Source organism: Heloderma suspectum, chromosome 5 (assembly GCF_057233095.1).
Source record: "Heloderma suspectum isolate Gila_16-S chromosome 5, 16-S_ref, whole genome shotgun sequence".
Taxonomy (NCBI): Eukaryota; Metazoa; Chordata; class Lepidosauria; order Squamata; family Helodermatidae; genus Heloderma; species Heloderma suspectum.
The window spans coordinates 47,383,384-47,402,935 of record NC_139462.1 but is presented as its reverse complement, the minus strand read 5'-3'; the positions used below and the strand labels follow the sequence as shown (position 1 = coordinate 47,402,935).

Below are 19,552 nucleotides of genomic sequence, written 5' to 3'. Positions count from 1 at the left end.
CAACTACTGCCAATTACACTTCTTGGATAGTTTTTCTTATGATAGAACCTTTGTTACTGCCCTGAAATTTTTTGCTGAATTTAAGCTGAAAAGTTTCTAGTAGACAGAAGAAATTAAAAATGTCTTCTAGGAAGCCAGATGAGGAAACTTTTGTTAAGTGGAAAAGAGGTGGTTATTTTTTCTCTAAAACCACTGATGTGCTGCAAATAATTAATATGGGTATGTGTGGGCAAATAGGATGGTAAAATTGTGAGGTAAGCAATCTTGGAACTTATTTTGAAAGGAAAACCTTATGATTGTCTATGGGTAAACCAGAATAGCCAATGATTTTGACACAAACACAATTTTTATCCTGCAGTGTGGATAAAAATGTCAATTATAGTAAAAGCAAGGCAAGGATAAAGATGTAAAATTTCCAGAAATTCTGAGGCCGTGAGAAAAAAAACATTTTCCCCAGTTTTTTCCCCAGAAAAATTGAAAAATAAGCAATACTTATTTTTCTAGTGCTCTTTACAGATCTAAAGTCACTTTGTTGCTTTAAGACAGCCTTCCCCAACCTGGTGCCCTCCAGAAATTTTGAACTTCCGCTCCCATCAGCCTCAGAAAGCATGGCCAATGGCCAGGAATGCTGGGTACTGTAGTGGAAAACATATGGAGGGCACCAGGTTGGGGAGGGTTGCTTTAGGAACATAAAGCAGCCTTTCTGTTCCTGAAGTTATTTTATGTATAACTGAGTTTGCTCATAAAACTATCATTATCTTTTAAAATTTTTAAAAGTAAACTCAGTAAATTTTTAATTATTGTCTGAATAGATTAGAACTATATTAAATGACGGCTACAGCATCAGAAACACTGGACTGTATAGAACAAAATCCAAATTGTCAAGTATGCACATTTATTGTCAAGAATAAACAACGGTGACTATACTCACATGTTGGGAAACTGAGCATAAATGTAAAATATAGTTTAGATCAATAATTTTAATAAGGAATGAAAAAATAACTATGCTGGAAATCTTACATAGAGGATTAAAAAAAAGTTTCCCCATGGCTTTATTATTTCCAGACATTTTACATCTCTAGCCTTTCTATAAAAATGTTCTTTTTACATAGTTTTTAGAACTCATTTTAGGGGGAATAAAGACTGGGTAACAATATGTAAATACTTTGTCTTAAATTATAAAAGAATGTTAAGATTTTAATTCAATATTTCATAACCCAAAGCTGTTCAATTTTTCCTATTTTTCGGAAAAAAACAAAAACGGTCCTTGAAAAAAAATTGAAAAAACCCCGGGCTTTTTCCAGGCCTTCACATCTCTTGGCAAGGAAACCAAATGGGTTAATTATTATGACTAGAAGAAGTTGTTTAGAAAAGAAACACACACACTTACTTTAGATCATCAATTACTTTGGCTTGTTCATTCAGCTCTCTTATATCCACTAAGCGTTTCACATACTTTCTTCCTCTCTGCTCTCCAGTCTGGTTATTAGAAGTCCCTTGCCTTCGATAGTCAGCATTCTCCTATTTAAAAACAAAAAAAGTATTTGATTGCATTGCTTCTTATGAGTGGCATTGCTTAAGAAGTTGATAGAACAGGTTTTGCACCAATCAAAATAGCATGCAAAATCAGTTGAAAAAGAAGCCAGCTGATTCTTGATTTGCCAGTCACCCACTAATTTCACCACTCGTGTAAAGAGATGCTGTATATGCTACATACATGTCCCCATGAGCAAGACCTGCCCGCTCTTAAGTGTGAATTGTTAGAATAAGTAGTATCACTTGATGCTGATCCAGACAGATATTCTACAGGAACAGAGTAACGATGGCTTTTGGGGCTCAAGCCCAGCAGGTGATTTACAATCCGCTGCCCAAAAGTGAGCTTGTGTACATCTGCACATAGTGGACCACCATCTGATTTCTAAATGATAATAAATAGCAAGATTAATAATTCAGGAAGTGTTGATGCTCTATTCTCTTTTACTGTCTGGTCCTTCTCTGAGCTTTTCTGCAGATTCTCTGCTTGAACTTTCCCTTCAAACATTTTCATGAGACTTGGCTCATGTATGGCCTAAATATGCAAGCTACTACCTATTCTTGCTAATTTGAGGCTATCATTGAGACCTGTTTGCCTTCTATTCTTCACTGATCCTGGCTCTATTACTCTTCTACATAACAAAGCCCTGGACTGTCAGTTGGAATTTACACTGTCAGGGCCCGTAGACTGTCTTTCAACTAAGTTTAGGTGTGTTATCTAAAGTCTTCATGAAATAATGACTATAAAACTAGTTCTGTGATCTCAAGGGCACTTTAGACTTGCTTTTCCTTGAACAGCAGTTTAGCCGTTGAAACCAAGGGGAATCTCAAAAGGAGTCTGCGCCGATATGACTTGTGGGTCAGCTGTTAAACAAAATATCCAAAATGCCACTGGGCTAATACAAGCTCATACAAGCAGCTCCTCGTCTCAGCCCACAAGTATAAATCTTGCACTAACTATTGGTGAATGCTGCACTTTTAACACAAAGTGCAAAGAAACACCAGACTGAGTCCCTATATCTGTACAAATATGCACTATATCAAGCTGCTATGTTGCTTAGTATATTAGAATTACATTAGGATATATTGATCACTTCACTAACCGTACTAACAGTGGGAGACATAGTATCAACTTCATCCTCGTCGGATAAATCAGCTATGTTAACAGAGTTAAGGTCAGCAATGTCATCTAAATCTTCTTCTCCTGTCAATGTTGTAAGGGTATTTCCTAGAGCATTCAATCTTTTCCCAATATTAGGATCCATGTGCACATCAATGCCACACATCTTCCACAGCACATTAAGAGTCCATGTTCCAGCACTATTACTCTCTGTTTTAACAACAACAAAAAGTCGGGGAGGGGGGAGAGAGGATGCATCACCATTTTGCTTTGTGGAAATAAGAGATTCAGGCATGCCAAAAACTAATATAAAGTATTGTTTACCACGTGTTTTCTCAGTTGCACTGTACATAATTAGAAATTTTACAACAGTTTACTGAAGCCTGTACTAGGTATGTGCTAAAGATTGCACATCCATTGGTTTGGTACATGGAGCTGCTGTATTGTAGGTAGATGGAAAAGAAATATAAAATATTGAAGGCAGTATCATGGTTGTGATATAGGGACAAGAATAAAGATACACAGTGCCTCTGAAAGCATATTTGGCCCAATGCATTCTTCAGATGGGCAATTAAAATATATTTACTACCCCTACTTTTTCATGTTTACCTCCGGTCTCCAATAATTTAATATTCTCATTCATAGGTTGAATAGAATGGAACACCGGTACTTACTGAGAAGGTTCCTTCCGGGTTGGTGTGCAGAAAGCATCCTACAATGGCATCTCATTCCCCCTATCACCCAGGGAAAAGCAGGGACCATGTGAAAGATTTTCAAGTACTCTATTGGTCCCAGGCTCCTCCTTGCCAGTTCCATCCATGGCTATAGCTCAGAAATAGAGAAAAGTAGGATGTCTCCCAGGTGGTCTCATAACAAGGACCACAAGGCCATGCAGTTTAATGGTGACAGTTATCACATCTGAAAGAATAATTGATTAGAGCCCTGCAGGAGAAAGACCAGCTTGAGGACACAGAGGTCAGTTGCTGCAGAATTTTGTATTCATACTGAATTCATACTCCATGAAAAATAAGGGTGCAGTTGGGATACCTTCCACATACCAACCCAGAAGGAACCTTCTTGGTAAGTGCCAATGTTCTGTTCTTCCTTACCTTCTGTGAGGAAGATATCCACAATGGGATAGGCTAAAACTATCAATTTAGGTGGGAACAAGATTTATGAATTAACTGAGTCTATTGTGATGCTACCACCTGCTGGAGTACCCTCCTACCAAAGGAGGCATCTGCAGAGGCATATGTGTCAACTTTATAATGTCTAATGAAAAAAATGGGATTTTTCCAAGTTGTGGCCTTGCATATGTCAGCCAAGGATGCAGTGATACTTAAAGAAGCCAAGGTGGCTGCTGATCTAGTTGAGTCTGCTGTAGCATGGAGAGGTTTGGGAAGACATGATGCTTGATATGCCAGAAATATGCATGCTTTTAACCATCTAGCTAACGTGGATCTCGACACTGTTTTGCCCACAGCTGTTGGGTGAAAGGATATGAATAAAGAATTGGATTGTCTAAAGGGCTGGGTATGTTTAAAGTAGATTTTTACTGCCCCACGTATGTCGAATTTGTGCCAGTCCCTCTCCTGTGGGTAAGATGAATTAGGACAGAAGGAGGATAGGAAACCTGTGAAACAAGGCATTAACTTTTGGGATGAAAGTTGGATCTGTCATGAGATCACTGTGTCTTTTTGAAAACTGATGTGCCCTTTACTTACTGAAAGGGCTGGTATTTCTGATATTCTGTGTGCAGAAGTAATGAATACCAGGAATAAGACTTTTTGAGACAATATTCTACGTGGCATGGATTTAAGTGGTTCAAAAAGAGCTTTTGTTAATGCTGTGAGGACCACATGTAGGCTCCACAATGGGAATCTGTGAATCTTGGGAGGGCTCATCAGAGAGGCTCCCCAGAGGAATAATTTAAGGTGAGGGTATGTGCTTAATGAAGGGCATCTTGGTTTTGATAGAACTGAAGAAATGACTGTTTGCAAGGTGCTGGGTTTTAGGCCCAAGTCAAGGCCTGCTTGGAGGAAAAGAAGGCCTGCTGTTTGGGTGTTGATCTTTTTTCTCCTGCATCATCTGGAGAAAGCATTCCAGGTGGTCTTGTATATGCATGATGTGGATTCTTTGTGGGATGACAGCAGGGTATTTATGGCTGTATAGCCTAGTTTGGAATATATGGCTCTTTCAATAGCCATGCAGCTAACTGAAGCCATTCCAGATCCAGGTCAAGAATTGGACCCTAGGATAGATCTGCTTTCTGAGGGAGGAACCATGGGCTTTGATGTGCCAAGTATAAGAGTCAGAGAACCATGTTTGGCGTGGCCACAATGGGGCTATCAAGAGGACTGTCGCCTGCTCCTGACTGATCTTTATGCAGCACTCTTGCAAGGATTGGGATTGGAGGAAAGGTATAGAGTCTGTCCTTTGGCCAACTGAGTTTCAGTGACACTGAACTTGAGCCAGACATCCTAGAAAGTGAAGTCAAGTGGGCCTTAGGAAGCATTACTAACAACAAAGCTAGTGGAGATGACAGTATTCCAGCTGAGCGATTTAAAATCCTAAAAGATGATGCTGTTGAACTGCTGCACTCAATATGCCAACAAATTTGGAACACTCAACAATGGCCACAAGACTGGAAAAGGTCAGTTTACATTCCAATTCCAAAGAAGGGCAATGCCAAAGAGTGTTCAAACTACTGTACAATTGCGCTCATTTCACATGCCAGAAAGGTGATGCTCAAAATCCTACAAGCTAGGCTTCAGCAGCATGTGAACCGAGAACTACCGGAAGTACAAGCTAGGTTTCGAAGAGGCAGAGGAACTAGAGATCAAATCGCCCACATTCGCTGCATCATGGAGAAAGCAAGAGAATTCCAGAAAAATGTCTATTTCTGCTTCATTGACTACGCTAAAGCCTTTGATCACAACAAACTGTGGCAAATTCTTAAAGAGATGGGAGTGCCAGACCACCTCACCTGTCTCCTGAGAAACCTGTATGAGGGTCAAGAAGCAACAGTAAGAACCAGACATGGAACAACCGATTGGTTCAAAATTGGGAAAGGAGTACGACAAGGCTGCATATTGTCACTCTGCTTATTTAACTGTCAGGGTGGACACTGAGCTCATAGAATCCCAGAGTAGTTTTGATTCTGAGGAAGAGGAGTCGCTCCTGGGAGAGGAGCGTGCTCCTCTTTCCAGGGCCAACAGCTGACGGAGATTCCTCCCACCAGCATTCCTAGCTTAGATAGCAGTCCTGGGAGTGACAGAGCGCGGGAAGCAGACTTGATGGACGTGCGACGCCAACGCAGAGAGCGGCGCCAAAAGGAGGGCACAGAAAGGAGGCGTAGTGCCCGGTTGGCGCGCAAACAACGGCTGCACCCAGAGGATCCAAGGGAAAAGGGGAGGGACTCTCCCTAGTCCTTAAGTTCAGGGGTCTGCCAGTAATTCCCTTTCAAACGGGGACCAACTGTTCCAACGTAGGGCATAGGTACTCTGCTGCTCATATCTAGTTGCTAACAGTAGAGTTGTTAAGTTGTAAAAGAGGAATAAAGCTTTGAAAAGAATCAATTTGTCTGTGTCTGGACTTGGCTACTGGATTAGACTGAGAGAGGCCTCCAAGGAGCTCTTGACATTAACTTATATGCAGAGTACATCATGAGAAACGCCGGGTTGGATGAATCACAGGTCGGAATTAAGATTGCTGGGAGAATTATCAACAACTTCAGATACGCAGACGATACCACCCTAATGGCAGAAAGCGAAGAGGATCTAAAGAGCCTCTTGTTGAGGGTGAAAGTGGAGAGTGCAAAAGCTGGTTTGAAACTCAACATTAAAAAAACTAAAATCATGGCATCTGGCCCCATCACTTCCTGGCATATAGAAGGGGAAGAAATGGAAGCAGTGACAGATGTTATTTTCTTGGGCTCCAAGATCACTGCAGATGGTGACTGTAGCCATGAAATTAAAAGACGCTTGCTCCTTGGGAGGAAAGCTATGGCAAACCTAGACAGCACAGTAAGAAGCAGAGACATCACCTTGCTGACAAAGGTCCGCATAATCAAAGCTATGGTTTTCCCAGTAGTAACGTATGGCTGTGAGAGCTGGACCATAAGGAAGGCTGAATTGATGCTTTCGAACTGTGGTGCTGGAGAAGACTCTTACGAATCTCCTGGACTGAAAGGAGGTCAAATCAGTCAATCCTAAAGGAAATCAACTCTGACTGCTCATTGGAAGGACAGATACTGAAGCTGAAGCTCAAATATTTTGGCCACCAAATGCGAAGAGAGAAGTCACTGGAAAAGTCACTGATGCTGGGAAAGATCGAAGGCAAAAGGAGAAGGGGACGGCAGAGGATGAGATGGCTAGATAGCATCACTGATGCAATGAATATGAACTTGAGCACACTCCAGGAGAGAGCGGAGGACAGGAAGGCCTGGCGTGCTGTGGTCCATGGGGTCACGAAGAGTCGGACACAACCTAACGACTGAACAACAACAAAATTCCTTCTGGTCTGTAAGAGTGCAATCTTGAAAGGAACTGTTGGAGCTTGTGGTTGTGTTGCAAGGCAAATAAGTCCACTCTTGAGTGGGCAGAAGCGGTGTTGAATTTCCAGAAATACTGAAGGATGCAGGCTCCATTTCCTCAGGTCTGTCGTTCGTTCAGGTAGTCTACCATGTGGTTCAGTGTCCCTTTGATGTGCTGAGCTGGGATTGAGGCTAGATTCTACTCTGCCCATAGCAGCAGGAACAGGGCTTCTTTGTAAAGTGAGCAAGATTTGGCTCCTCCTTCCTGACAGATGTGTGCCTTTGCTGTAATATTGTCTGTCCTTATGAGAACATGTGAACACTGGATGTGGTGCACGAGATGCTTCAGGCCCAAGTGTATTGCTCTGAGTTCTATCCAATTGATCCTGTGCTTCTTTTATGATGGCTGCCATTTCCCTTGGGCTATGTGGCTGTTGCAGTGGGGCCCCCCCATCGCTCGAGGATAGCATCTGTAGTTCGTGTGATCTTGCACGGTTCCTGGAATGGTGTGCCAGTCTGAAGGTTTGGGAGGCACTGCCCGGAGTGCCCTAGCTGCCTCTTACAGTCCCCTCCAATAGCCAACTCAAGACACAGACGAAAAGGATTCTTTCCAAGGCTTTATTCCATTTACAACTTAATGACTCTTTCAGATTCTAATCACCAGCGACTAAGCAAGGAACTGCACTGGGGTAGTTAGCAGAGTAGCCTAAGTTCCAGGTAAGGCAGTCGGTCCCCATTTGAAGGATGAGGGCAGGAAGACTCTGAACGTATGGGCTATGGAGAGGTCCTCCCTCTTACCCTTGGGTCCTCAGGATGTGACGGTTGTTTTAGCGCCAAGGAAGCAGAGCGCCTCCTCTCAGCGCCCTCCACCTGGCGCCGCTCTCTGCGTCTGCACTGAGCGTCCAGCAAGGCCCCCTCCAGCGCTCTCTCACTGCCAGGGTCACTATCTATCCCAGAAATGCTGGCAGGAGGAATCTCTGCCAGCTGCTGTGCCTCTGAGAGATGAGCGAGCTCCTCTCCCATGGGTTGTTGCTCTTCCTCAGAATCAGAACTGCTCTGGGGCTCTATGGGCTCAGTTTCCACCCTGACAGGCACTGCCACCAAAGAAGAGAAGCTCTGAGTTGGTGAGCAGGGTGGATTATGTGAATCAGCCTAATCATGGGCTGCATGTTGTCTTGGGAGAGGGTGGTGTGGTCAGCTGATGCAAGCGCTGAACTCCCTTGACCTCAGCCATCTCCCTTACAGCTAGATTGGAGCTTTCCTTCTCCATTTTGGCGAAACTCAGGAGGCGGCATGAGATGGCAAACTGGTTATCTTGGGCTGATCATCTCTGGCTTTGTCAGCAAAAACCCACTCCTTGTAGGAGGTGAGGACGCTTGTGCTCTTTGTTTTCTGCAGTAGTCTGACTATCCTTACATGAGTAAGCGCTTTGTGTTCGATTGCAGCCTTGGAGTTTGATTTCTTCACCAGTGGAGCCATACTAAAGGGTGAAAAAGGAGCTTGGGGGGAAGGAGGACCAACCAGCTGCACCAGGTGGACCCTGAGCCTGTTTCTGCCCCTGCCAAACAGGTACTTAAGAGGGAGCTGCCAGAGGCTCGGGAAGGAGCTTGTGGGGAAGGAGGACCAGCCAGCTGCACCAGGTGGACCCTGAGCCTGTTTCTGCCCCCACCAAACAGGTACTTAAGGTGGGGCTGCCAGATGCAGTGCCTCGGCATGCGCCTCGGCGTCGCGCCAAGTGCGATGCTAAGTGCGCACTTAGCGTCGCACTTGGAGACGCATGGAACAGCACATGAAGACCCACCCACCGCCTCTCCAGAGACGCCAGCAGCCACAGATACCAGCAGCAAATAGCAGCAGCAGAGGGCAGCAGCTTTAAAGACCAGGGAGAAAGGGACAAATGTAGGTTTTATCTGCTCCTTCTTAGCTGCTTTAATGTCTTTTATCTTTTATATTCTTTTATATTATTGTATATTTTATTTCTTAATATTTTAATATGTGCCTGGGAGGACTATTGAGCAACTCAGGGGGTCGGGGAGGTGCCACCATAACTGTGGTCACGGGCAGGGGGAGGTAGGGCGTTGGGGGATTAACAGGCCAGCTGCGGAGAAGAGGGGCCAGACACCTTACAGCTGTCCCCTCTTCTGGTTCTTCCCCCAACCTGATGGTTCCTGGCGGCCTTACCAGTCTGCCCTCGGGCTTGGTGGTGCTGCTGCTGAATGCCAGGTCGGCCCAAAATAAAATCTCCCTCATCCATGATTTGATTGTGGATGAGGGGGCTGACCTGGTATGTATTACTGAGACCTGGGTGGGGGAACTGGGAGGGGTCACTCTCTCCTAGCTGTGCCCTCCGGGGTACTCAGTGCAGCACCAACACCGACTCGAGGGTCGGGGAGTGGGGGTTGTCGTGGTCTATAGGAATTCAATCTCCCCCTCTAGGCTTCCTGTTCATTCAAGTGCAGATCCTGACCGTTTGTACCTTGAGTTGGGTACCCAGGACAGATTAGGGATTCTGTTGGTGTACCGCCCACCCCACTGCCCATCAGACTCCCTGCCTGAGCTGACGGAGGTGGTCTTGGACTTGGTGTTGAGGACCCCTAGGATGATGGTCGTGGGGGATCTCAACTTCCATGCTGAGGCCGCGGTATCTGGGGCAGCTCAGGACTTCATGGCCGCCATGACAACCATGGTGCTGTCCCAATATGTCATCAGCCCAACACATATAAAAGGACACACGCTTGATCTGGTTTTCTCGAATGGGCAGGAAGATGGTGATCTGAAGGTGGAGGAATTAACAGCTGTCCCTTTGTCATGGTCAGACCACTTCCTGTTGAGGTTTAGACTCCTGGCAGCCTTCCCCCTCTACAAGGGTGGGGGACCTATTAAAATGGTCCACCCCCGGAGGCTAATGGATTCCGATGGATTCCAGAGTGCTCTGAGGGATTTTCCTGCTGGTATGGCTGGTGCTCCTGTCGAAGCCCAGGTTGCTCTGTGGAATGCAGAGATGACTTGGGCAGTTGACGTGATTGTGCCCAAGCGCCCTCTCCCTCTGAGCAGAGCCTGGCCAGCTCCTTGGTATACACCTGAGCTGAGGGCAATGAAGCAAGAGGGGAGACGGCTAGAACGCAGGTGGAGGAAAACTCGTGCTGGTAAGAGCTCACTATCGAGCCTACTCTGTGGTGGTGAGGGTGGCAAAGAGACAGTCCTTTTCCACCAGCATTGCATCTTCTCAGTGTCGTCCAGCAGAGGTCTTCCGAGTGGTTCGTGGCCTGTTACATTCTGGGCCAGGGAGAGAGACAGTGGAACCCTCAGTGGCATGCTGTGATATGTTTGCACGGCACTTTGAAGATAAAGTTGCTCAGATTCGTCATGAATTGGACACCACGATTAATGCAGTTCCATTGGTAGAGGCGTTCAGAGCACCGTCTGGTCCAGTTTTATTAGATGAGTTTCAGTTACTGAGGCCTGAGGATGCAGACAAGGTGCTTGGCCAAGTCCGATCGACCACTTGTGTGCTTGACCTTTGCCCTTCATGGCTTCTTGCATCAAACAAGGAGAGGATGTCTTGCTAGGTCCAGGAGGCTGTAAATTCCTCCTTGAGAGAGGGAGTGGTGCCTGCCGCTTTAAAAGAGGCGGTAATTAGCCCACTCCTGAAAAAGCCTAACCTGAACCCAGAGGATGTTAACAATTATAGGCCAGTGGCCAACATCCCCTTCCTAGGCAAGGTGCTTGAGCAGGTGGTTGCAGGACAGCTCCAGGTACTGTTGAATGAAACGGATTATCTAGATCCATTTCAATCGGTCTTCAGGCCTGGTTTTGGAATGGAAACTGCCTTGGTTGCCCTGTGGGATGACCTCTGCCAGGAGAGGGACAGGGGGAGTGCGACCCTGTTGATTCTCCTGGACCTCTCAGCAGCTTTCGATACCATCGACCATGGTATCCTTCTGGATAGGATGTCTGAGTTGGGAGTTGGAGGCACTGCACTGCAGTGGTTCCACTCCTCCTTGGATGGCCAATTCCAGAAGGTGGTGCTGGGGGATTATTGCTCTGTGCCATGGCAATTGTGCCATGGGGATCCACAGGGCTCTGTTTTATCCTCCATGCTGTTTAACATCTACATGAAACCGCTGGGGGAGGTTATCCGGAGGTGTGGGCTGAGGTGCCATCAATATGCAGATGACACCCAGCTCTACCTCTTTCTCATCAAACCCAGGTGAGGCAGTGGCTGTTCTGAATCAGTGCCTGGGCAGGGTAATGGACTGGATGAGGGCCAATAAACTGAAACTCAATCCAGACAAGACGGAGGTACTGTTAGTGAGTGGTTCATCTGCCCGGCTAGGTGATATTGAACCTGTTCTGGAGGGGGTTGCACTCCCCCTAAAGGATCACGTTCGTAGTTTAGGGGTGCTCTTGGATCCAGAACTGTCACTTGAGGCACAGGTGAGCTCAGTGGCACGGAGCACTTTTTATCAGCTTAGGCTGGTATACCAACTACGCCCTTATCTGGACAGAGATAGCCTAGCTACAGTTATCCATGCTCTGATAACTTCTTGTCTGGATTACTGCAATGCGTTATACGTGGGGCTGCCTTTGAAAACGGTCCAGAAACTTCAGCTGGTCCAAAATAGAGCAGCAAGATTGTTAACAGGGACTGGCCTGTGAGCTCATATTACGCCAGTACTTTTCCAGCTGCACTGGCTGCCAGTCCATTTCCGGGCCCGGTTCAAAGTGCTGGTATTAACATTTAAAGCCCTTAACAGCTTGGGGCCAGGTTATCTGAAGGATCGCCTCCTCCCATATGTGCCTGCCCGGACCTTAAGATCATCGTCAGCGGCCCTTCTCTGTGAGCCCCTGCCAAAGGAAGTGAGGCAGGTGGCTACTCAGAGGAGGGCTTTTTCTGCTGTGGCACCCCGGCTCTGGAATGAGCTCCCTAGTGAGGTTCGCCTGGCACCTACATTGTATTCCTTTCGGCGCCAGGTGGAGACCTTTTTATTTTCCCAGGCATTTTAGCATTTTAGTTTTCTAGACTTTTAGCTTTGCTGTTTTAAATCTGTATTTTAAATTCTTGCACTGCTGCTAGGTTTTATTGTGGTTGTATTGTCATATTGTGGTTTTAATGTTCTATATATTTTAAATTGTTTTTTTGTGTGCCGTTTGGTTTTAATCTTTGTGAACTGCCCAGAGAGCTTCAGCTATTGGGCGGTATAGAAATGAAATAAATAAAATAAATTTTAAAAGGAGCAGGAGAAGAAACAGAAACTAAAAGAAAGATTTTTTTTTTTTTAAGGAGAAGAAGCTAGGAAAGTATGGAAGTCACAGGTAAGAAAATAAATCGTTTTATAGCCAGAAGAATAATTGTAATAATAGAAGTAGCTTTTTTAAGGAGGAGAGATGATAAATTGCTATTTCATGGGTAAAAAGCAGGGATGAACTAGCAAAGAGAAGCCTCAAACCAACAGAGTACTTGAAAATCTGTCATGTGGTCCCTGCTCTTCCCTGGGTGATTGGAGGAATTAATTCATTGTGGGATGCCTTCTTCACACCAACCCCAAGAATGACCAGATACTAAACTGTACTGAGACATTCTTTAATCTCTTTATTCATTTGTTAAGGCAAAAGAAAAATAGTTCAGGCTAAAGTTTGTTGTTGAGTATGTTTGCTGAAGTAAAGACTGGAATGGGATGGCAACAGCACACAGACAATAAAGTTGCTTTGAAAAAGGTTTCTGTTAAGAAAAAAACTATGAGAAACTGTGTGTCAGCATAGGTGCATATTTTAAACAAATCTTACCTGCAGCTGCTTGTCCTGTTGTTCTTGAACATACCTCATAGGTGCCATCCGGTACTACGCCTAAAGGGGGATGAATATAACATCATATATTTATACAATTACATATTTATATGATAACACACACACACACATGTTATACGAATATAACAACATACCATAATATCAAAGGTTTTTATTGTGAAACTTGTACAAATATTTAATAATTAATGTAATGAATATGCTTCCTTTTCATGTTTTAGGAAAATAACTTAATTTTTCATGATTTGGTATATGGATATATTCTCATACTAATTCTGAATTCCTAGTTCTCTATTTTTCTGTATAGGGCAGCCATTTTCCTACAGGACTTTAAGCACTTCAAATATAGGAAGTGTAATATGTCTCTAAACATGAAGGTGAAACACAACTTTTTCTCTTCATGAAACTTCTGGAAAATATAGGATTAACAGTGGCCAAGACAATAAGGAAAAGCTTACAAGCATTCATGACTAGATCTCCTCGTACTTCTGGCTTCCAGTCATCCCAGCTTGTTTCAAAGCCATCAGCAAAACGGATACAGAAGTTTTTAAAATGACCTTTGCTGACCAGAGACTCTGAAGAGCAGGCAGTAATTAATGTACTTTCAATAGTCAAGACTAATGCAGAGCCAGTGTCCAGATCAGCTGTGTGATTAGTCTATAAAAAAGCAAAACAACTTTTGTAGCAAAGTCTAGTTCATGAATACGATCTTCGTTTGTTTTGTTTTTATAGTTATGAGTACTGATTCTCCCATAAAGTCTTCTTTTCTACTTTGCCTTATAGAGTACACACACACACACACACACACACACACACACTTATCAAACGTTACTCCAGAATAAATGGTTTTCAATCAACAACTGGCTACCTGGAACCTCTGTTAAGACCATCCCTAGAGCAAATTCACCATTTTCCTTATGTGCATGGCCTATCCTTTTAAAATCTTTCTTCTGTAGCTTTATGGGTTTTAACATAAATTGCACTATTTCTTAATGCTAGTTATTCCCCTTACAGTATACAGCATAATCTAGTTTTACAAAACATATTTTCCCAAAGACAAACCTGCTTTAAGCAGCATTTTTAACAAGCTAGCATCTATCTAGAGGCTGGAGCACAGCACAAATCTGAAAAAACAGTTTTAAGTTTCAGATGTAATATGAACTCATGGGAGTATAGGGAACATCTAAGTCACTCACTTTCAGTTACATTCTGTTAAACATGGGGAAATACAGCTCATCAGGTGTTGTGATTGATATAACACTTATTACTTACACAGTAATTCTGTTTTTCTTTCTGTCCCCCAAAATTAATCTTGTGCCCCTGCCTCTGAATCTGTACCAATATTAAAAGCATTACATTCATATGTTTGGTTATTGGTTTTAAAATATCTCAAAATATAACAAGGTATGTATTGTACTCAAAATTCTGTGTCACCCAAATCTTAGCTCCAGCTGCATTACACAATCCAATTTATTGTACATATTCTATTATTACACTAACATTTCTTCTGGTCTCATAACGTTAAAATGACATTCCTTGCAGCTTATTTTAACCTACATCAATTTAACTGCAATATATTAAACTATATGCTGTCTTTTGAGCAAAAGGTTTAAAGAGGTGTGTATCTTAACATTACATCTTTCACAGACAAGGAGCTGAATCCAACATTAGTCTAATTTATACTCTAAGTAGGACTAACACTGGATACAACCCATGGTAACATCATTTATTCCCAGCATCAATGTAGGCATTTTTCATACTTGCTCTAACTTGCAAATCACCAATGTATGGACCTAAATATATTGTTCCTCTTATCTATTTCAGCTATACCATCACAACTGTAAGGTAACTGTTGTTGTACAATTTAAGGGCAGGAAAAATCAGTTCTCAATCTATGAATGAGAAACACAGATTATGCGGTCTACTCTATCCTGGAGAGAAATTTCACAGCATAAACAAAAAGCTTAGAGCACAATCCTATGCATGTTTAGATAGAAAAGAAGTATATGCTGGGTGGAATGCTAGTAGCTGTAGGATTTCTTTCTGAATATGGATAGAATTTTGCCCTTACTGTTTCAGGAACTCAAACATATTTTCATACCGATGAAATGAGGAGATATTCACATTTATTTTAGTTTGAATTTTATAATACCTTGAGATTTTCAAGTCAGCAATAAATAAAGATATAAGTTACTAAATAGGTAAATGTCTGTATATTTTCAAATGCCTGGAAGAATTAATATTAAGAAAATTGGTTTCCGGAGAACTGCCTACCTTCCCCCTTCCCCGCCGCCTCGTAAGAGCAACACAGAGCGGGGAGAAAGGGGACGTTCCCACGGGCAGAGTGTGGAGTGCGGAAGTGCCAGTACGACACTTTTTATGTGTCGTCCTGCCTCCCCACCCTGCGCTCCAATGTCCCACAGCTAGACAGACGAAATTGGCCATCTAGCTGCAAATGCAGAGTGGCTGGAGCATGGAGGGGATGATCCCATCTGCGCTCCTCCCGCCCTGCACTGGATAGGGCAGTCGCCACCGAGTTCAGAGGTGGCTGTCTCTCCACATTAGGATTGCTCCCTTAGATCTATAAATATTTTATTAGTACCAGCCTAATTAGAATAAGAAGAAAGTATTTTGAGTTTAAATAAATCATCCATAGCCTTTCAAACACTGATTGCACTTCAGACATATTCAGATTTCTGGTATCTAACAAACAAGTTAAAAGGATCTCCAAAATTGCTTAGTCCCTTTTTCCCAATAATATAACTCATTATAGCCTTTCAAGCTGTTTTATACAAAATACAGGATGCTCACATTTTCAGCTTTTAAAAGTAGCCAGTTCTCATAGTATAGTATTACTGCAACATGAAAACTTCCTGTTAGGCAAACACATTACTACTTCATTAAAATCTGTCATTCTTATTTTCTTAAATACCTGTGGTGTGTTTGTGATGGGCAGACAAATTCCCAAATCATTAACCGTTAGCTGGAGGAAGAGCGTCCCAAAGGCTTGAGCAGATGTCTGCTGGATTCCAGGTAACATATCAACTATTTCCTTTGTAGCCATATGAATGTCTTTATTCAAGGCCATTCTCTGTTCATTCCAGTTGTCATAAGCAGCCTTGTAGTTCAGCCAGAAAAGCACAGCTTTTCAGAGGGAAAAAAGTTTTTACTATTTTAAAACAAAATAGTTCAGAAAATCATCTTGAGTTCAGCTATAGTTGTGACTTATCTCAGTTACTGAAAAATTAGGAACATACATCTCTTTCAGTCATACTTTGCAGTCTGAGTACAAAATATGTTAATTTGACAAGGAACCCAAGCAAGAAAGCTTCCTGCAACTGGCCTTTTAATTCAAATTAATGCATTTCCCTGCCTAAACATATGTGTACACTTGTATTTTGATAAAACAAAAATAGACTCAAGTTCATTAGTACCTCTATCAAAGGCCACAGGTTGAGCAAAAACAATTGGTCTGTTCAGTGTAATGAGCACAGCTTCTCGATCTGATGAACCACTGATTTCCTCTCTAAGGGCATTTCTTAATCCAATCCTGGTTTTAAAGTAAGCTACTTGATGGAAGTCTGATCCAGCTTCTTCATAAACCTTAAAACATTCCAAAGACATCAAATGGTAGGATATAGGACAACAAGAGTCCAGACATGACACCAAAGAAACATAATGGGCGGGTTCGTACATCACACTAATCCATCCTGCGAATAAGCCAGGGTGGGTTGTTTGTTTGTGGAACAACCCACGGTATGCCCGACAATCAGGCTTGCTGTAGCTTGCTCCTTCCCCTAGTCCTCCAGCCAGCAATGGCACGTATCCCAGGGGACTTTGTGGCAAAACCCGTCTTGTCTCCCACTCCTTGCTCTAATCGCTACCCCTTTTCATTCCCTGGCTTCTTCTTTTTTCAGTGCTGCAAAGATGTACAATTGGAGCAGATCCAATCACGACCCCTTTTCATTCACCGGCTCTTTAAAAAAAAGAAAAACTTGGTGCCTTAAAAATGAGCAATTAGGGTCGCAATTTGGGGGGGGGGTCTTTCGCAGTTGTGTAAGTGTGCTCTTATGGATGTCCAATATGTGGAATCTTGCCTGATCAATTTCCTTTTCTGTTTCAGCTGTCAAGGGGAGTGGGGAAGGGGAGTAGGTAACATACAAGGAAATTGATGAGGTTGCATTATTTGCATACACTTGAGATGAACCAGGGAAAAAAATAATACTAAAGGAAAGGAGGCACCTGATGCCACAATTAAGAAGCACTGAAAATGGGGAGGAGCCAAAGGAGTAAGTGCACCAAAGGCGGGGAGGAGACAATATCTCCTCCTTGGAGATGTGATCCTTCTCAGTGTCCTCCACCTTTTCAACACTTCCCCAGTTCTCCAACTACTCTGGAAAGGGGAGATATTAACTCCCTCCCCACCTTTTCATGGTTCCTTTTCAGTGCACTTGCTGCCACACCTACTGCAGGTCCTTTGCAGTTTAAAAAAATGCAGAAATTTGAGCAAATTTAAGGGCTGAGAAGTAAATGGAAGTGAAACTTGCACACCTGCAGTCATGGAGCATTTATTGCAGGTGTGCAAATTTTGCCTCCATTTCCTTTCCATCCCATTACACTTGTGTATATTCCTCTCCCATTGACTTCCCAGTCCCAAAAATACACAAATAGTCTCAACAGTTAAAAAAAAACCTTAGAAAGTGGCAGAATGGGAAGGAGCAAATGGGTCACCAGTACCAGCAGTACTTGCACTTCCCCCCACCAATGGGGCCCCATTCACTCTATCCCATGCAGCTGCCTTCTCAGGGTTTATAAACAACTGTTAGGGAACCACAGTAATCGCACCAGTAAGTGCTCCAAAACAGAGCCATGAAAAGGGGAGAGGGGAGTTAATATCTCCCCTTGCCAGAGTACCTGGAAAATTGTGAAGTGTTGAAATGGTGGAAGACACTGAGAAGCGTCAGTCCAACACTTAAAACAAGAGGATCACATCTCGAAGGGGGAGATATTGTCCCCCCAAATGTTTTGGTGCACTTACTCCCTTGGCTGTTTCCCCCCGTTTTCAATGCTTCTTAATTGCGGCACCATGTACCTCCTTTCCATTAGTATTATTTCTCCGCTGGTCCTTCGCAAATGTACACAAATTAGCCAATATGCGACCTTTTGTCAATTTCTTTATATGTTACCTACCCTCTTCCCAACTCCCTTTGACAGCTGAAACAGACAAGAAAATTGACCAGGCAAGACTCAAGATATCAGACAGCTGTAAATGCATTTGTGAAAGATCAACTACAAAAAATAATTAAAAAATTACGACCCCAATTGTGCACTTTTGAGGCAATGAAAAATTTAAAAATATCAGGGAATGAGTGATGGTCCTTCCAAAGTGCCATTTCAGCATCCATGGAAGGGCAGTCACTGGCGAGATCATGAAAAGCGAGTGGCACAGAGTTTTTTTGCTGCTCTTGCTGAGTGGCTCTGTAGCCACTTGTGGCAACCCATGATAAAATCGCTCTCTTGGATTTGGATGACATGATAACCCATCATAGGCAAATAGCTTCTCAGTGTGGCTTGTTCCCGAAAAATTAGCCACCCCATGGGAAGCGCTCCATGTTCGGACAACACGACAATCCACCATGGATGGTTGCCCATGATGGGTTGTCGTATCATGGGAACCCGGTCAATAATATTAAAGGGGGGCGTGTTCTTAAATGTAGATGTATTAATTTGGATCGATACTTCTGTTAGTGGAGTTCTGCTCATGGAATAGGGTGCTCTCAGTTCCTCCGTAACACTCTATCTCCTTCTGCTCTAGAGAGTTGGGGGATCCTCTGACATGGCATGGAAAGTAGCATGGGAGCTGCAGGGGAAAGGAGGGTGAGAGAAAATTACCTCACTCCACCTCCCACTTCCATTCATGGAAGCTTCTCTGAATCCTTCTACTCACAGAAGAGCATGTTTGGATCCTAACTAAAGGTTTACAAAGCTGTGGTCAACATTTGCATCTTTATCTCATTTTGAGAACCAGAAGATGTCACCAGGAGTGTGTAAATCAGTAAAGGAACTCACCTGATGTTTAACAATTTGTCCTAATGCCAGATTTAAGTCCACTTGGCATTTACCAAAGAGTTTCAGGTAGCTGGTACTACCAGGCATTGCTTTGGTTTGTATTCTATTTGAGAGCTCCAGTTCTATCAATCCTGTTTCAAATCGTACAGCCCTCATTGATGGCGTTGTAGCAGTTACCTGGATACCCTAATAAAGGAAGCGAAAGATATTTAAGATGGGCTTCAGCAGCCTCTCAAGTACATTTTATGAAGATCATCTTTTAAAAATCTTCTGCCTTTCACAGCAGATTACAAGAAAAGTAGTAACTCTGTTGCTTATTGCTTTAGTTTAGAGAATACTTTACAGACATACAGCACAAGGACAGATTGTTATTTGATGATCCCTCTTAGAGAGAAAAGGAGGACAGAGATCTTCACAACTTCTTGTAGGTCTTTAGTTTTCCTAAATTGGCCAGAGGGATGTCTGGATATTAAAAATGAAATTAAATTGAA

General features: G+C 43.3%; 1 protein-coding gene across 13 annotated transcripts in view; it reads right to left on the bottom strand.

Annotated features, from left to right (window-relative positions):
* Nucleotides 1-19,552, bottom strand: part of BLTP1 (bridge-like lipid transfer protein family member 1) — a 173,158-nt gene that overhangs the window by 55,004 nt on the left and 98,602 nt on the right. For 8 of the 13 annotated variants that reach the window (XM_084855949.1, XM_084855955.1, XM_084855956.1 and 5 more), the window contains 8 exons: nucleotides 19,062-19,247; nucleotides 16,427-16,595; nucleotides 15,925-16,136; nucleotides 14,265-14,324; nucleotides 13,451-13,649; nucleotides 12,975-13,034; nucleotides 2,637-2,863; nucleotides 1,391-1,521 (listed from right to left, as the gene is read on the bottom strand). In XM_084855949.1, coding sequence (XP_084712075.1) covers nucleotides 1,391-1,521; nucleotides 2,637-2,863; nucleotides 12,975-13,034; nucleotides 13,451-13,649; nucleotides 14,265-14,324; nucleotides 15,925-16,136; nucleotides 16,427-16,595; nucleotides 19,062-19,247 — 1,244 coding nt within the window. Of the gene's footprint in view, nucleotides 1-1,390; nucleotides 1,522-1,717; nucleotides 1,919-2,636; nucleotides 2,864-12,974; nucleotides 13,035-13,450; nucleotides 13,650-14,264; nucleotides 14,325-15,924; nucleotides 16,137-16,426; nucleotides 16,596-19,061; nucleotides 19,248-19,552 lie in introns of all 13 variants that reach the window. The other 5 variants (XM_084855953.1, XM_084855960.1, XM_084855961.1 and 2 more) reach the window with 4 other exon arrangements.